This window comes from Salvelinus sp. IW2-2015, unplaced genomic scaffold (genome assembly GCF_002910315.2).
Source record: "Salvelinus sp. IW2-2015 unplaced genomic scaffold, ASM291031v2 Un_scaffold1962, whole genome shotgun sequence".
Classification (NCBI taxonomy): Eukaryota; Metazoa; Chordata; class Actinopteri; order Salmoniformes; family Salmonidae; genus Salvelinus; species Salvelinus sp. IW2-2015.
In genome coordinates, this window is record NW_019943315.1 from 190458 (window position 1) to 198505 (window position 8048).

At 43.9% G+C, this 8048-nt stretch overlaps 1 protein-coding gene across 2 annotated transcripts in view; it reads left to right on the forward strand.

The window, feature by feature from the left end:
* Positions 1–1664, forward strand: part of LOC112072568 (disabled homolog 2-interacting protein-like) — a 38017-nt gene extending 36353 nt beyond the window's left edge. For both annotated transcript variants that reach the window (XM_024139959.2, XM_024139960.2), the window contains 2 exons: positions 20–107; positions 1412–1664. In XM_024139959.2, the coding sequence (XP_023995727.1) occupies positions 20–107; positions 1412–1579 (256 nt within the window). In that variant the 3' untranslated portion in view covers positions 1580–1664. The remainder of the gene's footprint in view (positions 1–19; positions 108–1411) is intronic.
* The last annotated feature ends 6384 nt before the right edge of the window (positions 1665–8048 follow it).

Sequence of the window (8048 nt, forward strand, 5' to 3'; positions counted from 1 at the left end):
TGTGTGTGTGTGTGTCCAGGTTAATGTCGGTGGAAGAGGAGCTGAAGAAAGATCACAATGACATGCAGGCTGTGGTTGACTCCAAACAGAAGATCATTGATGCACAGGTGAGAGTCAGTCACATATACAACTCCATACAGTCAGTTTGTTGACTGTTTAAAGCCCCATAGGGCCCCCGAGTGGCATAGCGGTCTAAGGCACTGCATCTCAGTGCAAGAGGTGTCACTGCAGTCCCTGGTTTGAATCCAGGCCGTGATTGGGAGTCCCATAGAGCGATGCACAATTGGCCCAGTGTCATCCGGGGTAGGCCGTCATTGTAAATAAGAATGTCTTCTTAACTGACTTGCCTAGTTAAATAAAGGTTAAATAAAACAAATCAAATAAATAGAGCAGGGCGGTCCCTAGTGTCATGAAACATTACTGCAGGTCATTATAAACATCTTAGAATGAGTTGAGCGCACACACACACGCACTTCCTGTTTGCAATGTTTAAACCTCATATAGAGAGACGCTTGAAGAATACCCAGAAGCCCATGTAACTCCTAGTCAACTGTGCACAATATATTGGGATGTATTGTTATGTGTGTACATCCGTCCCTTTGTGTGTGAGTGTGTCGTCTGCTACAGGACATGAAGGCTGACAGAACATAGAAATACATAGAGATGTTTAATTCAAGCTGTCAGATCTCTGTGGCAGTGACTAGGCTCGGATGGCTGAGCGCAGCACGACTCTACGCTTTAGTCTTACAGACTAACTAATATCGACATTTACATTATTCTTCCAGCCTGTCTGTCGACAAGCGTGTTGAGACAAGGTGACTCATTTTAACTGTAAATTCTGTCTCCTCCTGCTCTGTGTTGTAGCATTTTCTGATCCAGACATGTTGCATACACACAAACTTATGACTTATGTGAGTTAAACAAAGTTGAATAGATCTAGTGTTAAGACTCCTCAATGTCAACTCACAGACAGCGATGCACACACACACACACAGCTCATTCGCACAGTAAAGTAATGGGAGTTGAGTGTGGAAACAAACTGGCGGTGGTAAGGCAATGAGCCGCTCCCTGAGTCAACAGACAGAGAGCATGAATATGGAAAGCTCATTAAGGAGAGAGAGAGAAGAGAGAGGGAGAGAGGTAAATAGTGAATTAGAGAACACCTCGGGTGGATGAATGCGACAGGACTATAGATGATTCTGTTAACCCCGCACACAGACACTAACAGGACCAGGAAACTACAATAAAATGTTTCCATGAATGTCTGCGTGTCTAGTTGTCTGTGTACTTCACCACCTATCTTTGCACAGGTCTATATTTGGTATCTCTCTCGTTGCTGTCTACCACTTTCCTCCGTCTCTACCTCTCTAATACAGTGTTTCTCTCTCTCTCTTTCTATCTCTCTCTGCAGGAGAAACGTATAGCGTCTCTGGACACGGCCAACGCCCGTCTGATGAGTGCCCTGACCCAGCTGAAGGAGCGCTACAGCATGCAGACCCGTAACGGCATCTCCCCCACCAACCCCACCAAGCTCCAGATCACTGAGAATGGAGAGTTCAGGAACAGCAGCAACTGCTAGAGTCAGAGAGAGAGAGAGAGAGTGTGTGTGTGTGTGTGTGTGTGTGTGTGTGTGTGTGTGTGTGTGTGTGTGTGTGTGTGTGTGTGTGTGTATCGGAAGCAAGTACAAGGAGTGAATTAATTAATAAACTAACATGGAAAAAAAGAAACACGAGTAGCATACAGACATGAACATATAAACAGAGTCAATAACGCTTTGGGGAAGAACCAAAGAAGTGACAGATATAAGGAGGTATCAGGAAGTAGCGTAACGATGACAATGTGCGTAATAAGAGTAAACTGGCGACAACTAGTGCCAGAGAGGGGAGCGGGAGTAGACGTGACATATAGTCTTAGATCGTCAAAGTACAACTTTGGCCTTTGATGACAGATTGCACACTCATGGGCATTGCTCTAACCAGTTCATGCTGAAGATGCTTTCAAACAGTCTTGAAGGAGTCCCACAATGCTGAGACTTTGGCTGCTTTTCCTTCACTCTGCGGTCTACACTCATCCCAAACCATCTCCATGTTGAAGTTGGGTGATTGTGAGGCCGTGGTCATCTGATGCAGCACTCCATTGCTCTCCTTCTGGTCAAACGCCCTTACGCAGCCTGGGTTGTTGGGTATTGTTCCTGTTGAAAACCAAAGATAGCCCACAAGCGTTAAAACCCAGGTAGATGCGTATCACTGAATTCTAAAATAAATCACGGACAGTGTGCTCCAGCAACAGCCCCCCACAACCATCCAACACTCCTCCTCCATGCTTCACGGTGGAACCACACATGCGGAGGATCATCCGGTTCACCTACTCTGTGTCTAAACAAAGACATGGAGGTTGGAACCACAAATTCTGGATTCATCAGACCAAAGGACGATTGTCTCAACCTTAAGTCTTTACTGAAGACTCATCTCATCAAGTAGGTCCTATATTGAGTGTAAGTCTGGCGCCAGGAGTGTGAAGTGAACGGAAAGGCTCTGCAGCAACGAACCCCTTGCTGTCTTCTGCCTTGGCCGGTTCCCCTCTCTCCACTGGGATTCTCTGCCTCTAACCCTATTACAGGGCTGAGTCACTGGCTTACTGGACCTTTCATGCCGTCCCTAGTAGGGGGTGCGTCACTTGAGTGGTGTGAGTCACTGACGGTGATCTTCCTGTCTAGGTTGGTATTGTGCCGTGGCGAGAATCTTGTGTGGGCTATACTCGGCCTTGTCTCAGGATGGTAAGTTGTGTTGAAGATTTCCTCTAGTGGTGTGGGGGCTGTGCTTTGGCAAAAGTGGGTGGGGTTATATCCCTTTCCTGTTTGCCACAGTCCGGGGTATCATGGATGGTGACAGAGGTAATCTCCTGACCCCCTCCTGTCTCAGGCCTCCAGTATTATGCTGCAGTAGTTATGTGTCGGGGGCTAGGTCAGTCTTGTATATTTCTGAGATCACTTACTCCTTGCTCTTATCCGGCTGTCCATGTATGAATTTAGTATGCTCTCTCTAATTCTCTCCTTCTTCTCTCTCTTTCTTTCCTCTCTCGGAGCACCTAGCCCTATTGACCATGCTCTAGGACTATCCTGGGCATCATGCACTCCCGGCTGTCCCCCAGTCACACCTGGCTTTGCTGCTGCTCACAGTTTTCAACGTTTCTGCTGCGCTATGGAACCCCTGAACCCTGTTCACCGACGTGCCTAAAAAGCCAACTGAATTTACTCCTGATGGCTGCTGACTGCCACACCCTCGATAACTACTTGATTATTATTATGTGACCATGCTGGTCATTAATGAACATTTGGAACATCTGGCCTGTTCTGTTATAATCTTCCACCCGACAGCCAGAAGAGGACTGGCCACCCCTCATAGCTGTTCCTTCTGTTTCTTCCTAGGTTTTGGCCTTTCTAGCGTGAGTTTTTTCCTAGCCACCGTGTTTCTACAATCCTGCTATTGCTTGCTGTTCGGGGTTTAGGCTGGGTTTTCTGTACAGCACTTCTTTAGATATCAGCTGATGTACGAAGGGCTATATAATAAATGATGATTTGATTTGATTTCCACCGGTCTAATGTCATTCTCTGTTTTTTTGCCCAAGCAAGTTCTCTCTTCTTATTGGTGTCCTTTAGTAGTGTTTCTTTGCAGCTGTTTTTCGGACCATAAGCCCTATTACACAGTCCTCCTCTGACGAGTTGATGTTGAGATGTGTCTGTTAACTTGAACTCTGTGAACATTTATTTGGGCTGCAATCTGAAGTGCCCAAGTTAACTCTAATGAACTTATCCTCTGGCAGCAGAGGTAACTCTGGTCGTACCTTTCCTGTGTGGTCCTCTGAGAGCAAGTTGCATCATAGCCTTGATGGTTTTTGCTACTGCACTTGAAGAAACTGTCAAAGTTCTTGAAATGTTCCGTAGTTGACTGACCATTCATGTCTTAAAGTTAATGATGGGCTTTCATTTTCTCTTTACTTATTTGCCATAATATGGACTTTGGCTTTTATAATAGGCTTATCTGTCTGTATACACCATACATTGTCACAACACAACTGATTGCTCAAATCGTAAGAAGGAAATACATTATTTGATATCTGGAGTACTGTCTCCTGTCTTATCCAGTGTCCTGTGTGAATTTAAGTATGCTCTCTCTAATTCTCTCCTTCTCTCTTTCTTTCTCATCTCTCGGGGGAACTGAGCCCTAGGACCATTAGTCAGGGACTACCGTCGTGCATGATGACTCCTTGCTGTCCCCCAGTCCACCTGGCCGTTGCTGCTGTTCCTAGTTTCAACTGTTCTGCCTGCGGTAATGGAACCCCTACCTGTCCAGACCTGCTGCTTTCAATCTTAATGATCGGCTAGAAAAAGCCAACTGAATTTATTCCTGATTATTATTTGACCATTGCTTGTCATTATTGAACATTTGAAAATCTTGGCTCTCTCTAAATCTCTCCTTCTCTCTTTCTTTCTCTCTCTCGTAGGAACCTGAGCCGAGGACCATACTCAGGACTACCGGGCATGATGACTCCTTGCTGTCCCCAGTCCACCTGGCCTTGTGCTTTCGTTTCAACTGTTCTGCCTGCGGTATGAACCCCTACCTGTCCCAGACCTGCTGTTTCAACTCTTAATGATCGCTATGAAAGCCAACTGAATTTTAATTCCTGATTATTATTTGACCATGCTTGTCACTTATGAACATTTTTGAACATCTTGGCCATGTTCTGTATATACTCTCTCACCCGCACAGCCAGAAGAGGACTGGGCCACCCCTCATGCCTGGTTCCTCTCTAGGTTTCTTCCTAGTTTTGGCCTTTCTAGGGAGTTATTTCCTAGCCACCATGCTTCTACACCTGCAATTGCTTGCTGGTTCGGTAGGCTGGAGTTTCTGTACAGCACTTCAGATATTAGCTGATGTACAAGGCTATATAAAATAACTTGATTGATTTGAGTTACACATACATGTCATGTTTTGTTTGATAAAGTTCATATTGTTATATAAAAAAAATCTGAGTTTACATTGGCGTGTTACGTTCACTAGTTTCCAAAAAACATCCATGATAGTGCATGCCACATCTATTCAACGAAATTTACTCATCATAAAGTAGATTGATAAACCAAGTTATACACATGGAATTATAGATATACCTCTCCTTAATGCAACCTAGAAGTCATCCAGTATCTCGCTGGGATTTCAAATGGGAGCTTGGTTGAAAAATCCCCACCCAGCTCAGAATTTCCACTTCCTGTTTGGATTTTTTCTCAGTTTTGCCTGCCATTATGAGATTTCTGATTACTCACAGACATAATTCAAACAGGTTAGAAACTTCAGAGTGCTCTTTCTTATTCCAATAGTAATAATAATATGCTATATTAGAACTAGGACTGAGGAGCCAGGCCGTTTTATCTGGTCCCTCTGTGCACCTTTCATCAAGCTACTCATACTGCCCCTGCAGCGATAAGCAGTTAACAAGCACCACTTGCTTAATGAAATGCATTTCAGGGACTTCCTCATAAGCTGGTTGGCAGAATGCCAAGAGTGTGCAAGCTGTCATCAAGGCAAAGGTGGATACTTAAATATTTAGATTTGTTTAACCGTTGTTTTGTTAACTGACATGATTCCATATGTGTATTCATACGTTTTCTATGTCTTCACTATTATTCTACCAAGATGTTTAGAAAAATGTAAAAAAAAAAAAAAAAAAATCCTGAAAAAGTAGGTTGTGTCCCAAACTTTGACTGGAAACTGTATACTAATAATTATAATCACATATAATATATTGTTTATTTCTTGATAGCCAAACTCATAAAAACAGGAAGTTATGCATCTTCCTATCATTGCAATCGAAAACAAAAGCTGACAGTCTTGGCGCTTACCCATTGGTTCTTAGCACCAAAATGAAGCATGCAGATTTCATAACTCTTACATTAATTCATCTGTAAAGGTAAGCAAAAAGAACTAGAAAAATATACCCAAATATAGATGCTGAAATGTCTCCGTGCGGGCGAGCCGAACCAGCCAAGCTATTGGATCATTCAGAAGGACTTAACAACCCCGAATATTTAGACCAACGGATTGAGTAGCATCTTCACATTACAGAAAGAGAGACGAGAGGGAGAGAGGGAGATGAAGAAGGGAGAGAAAATCAGAGGAGAGAGAGATCCTTGGAAAGCCCGACGATTCTGAGGGTGAGCGAGACTCACCGTACGTACGAATGTGCTTAGGTATCAATCTGACATAATATACTAACAGGAGTTCACATATGTAGCAGGTTTAGTGAGCAATATACTGCTTAACGTCTAAGGAGTCTTTTATACGAAACAGAAAAAAGCGTAATTACACATCGTATATTCTGTGAGTTCCTAACACTGCAAACCAAGAACAGATCCAAGTACCCTGATGTGATTAAATTATCTCTAGAGATGTGAGAGTAAAATATATGTGTGTAAACAACCAACACAGAACTCCCTCAGTCTCGTGTCGTCCATACTGCCTTTCTAAGACTGAGCGAGGCTGAGATCGAAGCACCAGTCACGCGATGCGCGTAGCCTGATAAGATTCGCACGATGATTAGCATTTAGTAGGAATGGATTCAAATAGAGCATGTTCTCTCCTAATTACGGTAACTTGACATCATTCTTTCCAACTTTCGGTAGATGGACCCCCAATACCACCACTGTGGGTGCTTGACCATATGTGTCCTTCGATACCGGCAATGCTCCTCCACTCCAATTCATGTCCACATATCACGCCCGTCTCATACAAAACTGCAGCCCCCAAGCTCCCTAATCCCCTCCTACACTACACCCAAGAACTACCAAGGGACATCATGCTCCAATGAGCCAATCTAGAATAGACAAGACATTGCTATTCAATACTGTTGAATCCACCATTCTACGATGACTCCACAATGCAGCAATACTCTCAGACACACACCAGTTGCTTGTCGCTAAAGCCCCTGGCTTAAAACTAACAAAGGCTTAAGAAGAAATGATATTCAAACCTCATACTATGTCACATTTCTCTACTGGCATTGATATACACAAAAGCATGGATAGAGGCTGTTGCTACCTCCCGCGATCATACCCTCTCATTCAATAGTGCAGCCTCTCCCCTAGTACAGCCTAATCCCAAAATAACACAGCTACACGTCATCGACAAGTCCCTTCATAAAATCTAATTACACCTATACCACTTGTCTTCATTGTATTCTACAAATTTCTCTACAGGAAGAAACCACAAAGTATAATATCGAATACACTACGGTATATAAATATCATTTAATATAGTCTCCAATTATATACGAGCCATTTCAGTATTAATGCCGCGACTCTTTACACATTCATCATACGTGATGCCGAGCTTCTGCAATCTGGTTATCAATCTAAGATATTGACTTTCCCTAATCAAGATGCACCACAGCTCTAAGTACCAGTTGTTGACGCGCTTCATAGTGACTCTACCACGTGAACAATCATAGAGCCTGAAGACAACATAAGAGCGTGGTGATAAGCGCTTTACACATTACAGGTGCGTTTCATCTCAATATGTTCCACCGAACCTATGAACTGCCTCAACGGACCCCCACGACGGTGCACTATCTTTACGCAGGAATTCCAATCCAGCCGAGTGTCTTATTGGCAGACTCGACAGCCTGTTCTCAAATATTGCCTCGCCTGGTTATACCAACTACTTCTCTGATAGATTCATGTTCTAATCGAAGGGCCTGTTGCCGACCTACTGCAGTCTCCTAGGTTGCCACAGGTCAATCTCGGGCCACTCTTCTCTTCTCTGTTTTACCATCAATGATGGTTAGCTCTTGCGCTGGTGATGACTCTGCATACACCTCTACGCAGACGCACCATTCGGTATTACTTCTGGCCCCTCTTTTGGACACTTTGTTAACAAACCTCCAGACCAGCTCAATCCATTACAACTCTCCTTCCGTGGCCTCCAACTTCTCTTAAAAGCAAGGAAAACACTAAATGCATATTATTCAACCATCACTCCCCCGCACCTGCTCGCCCG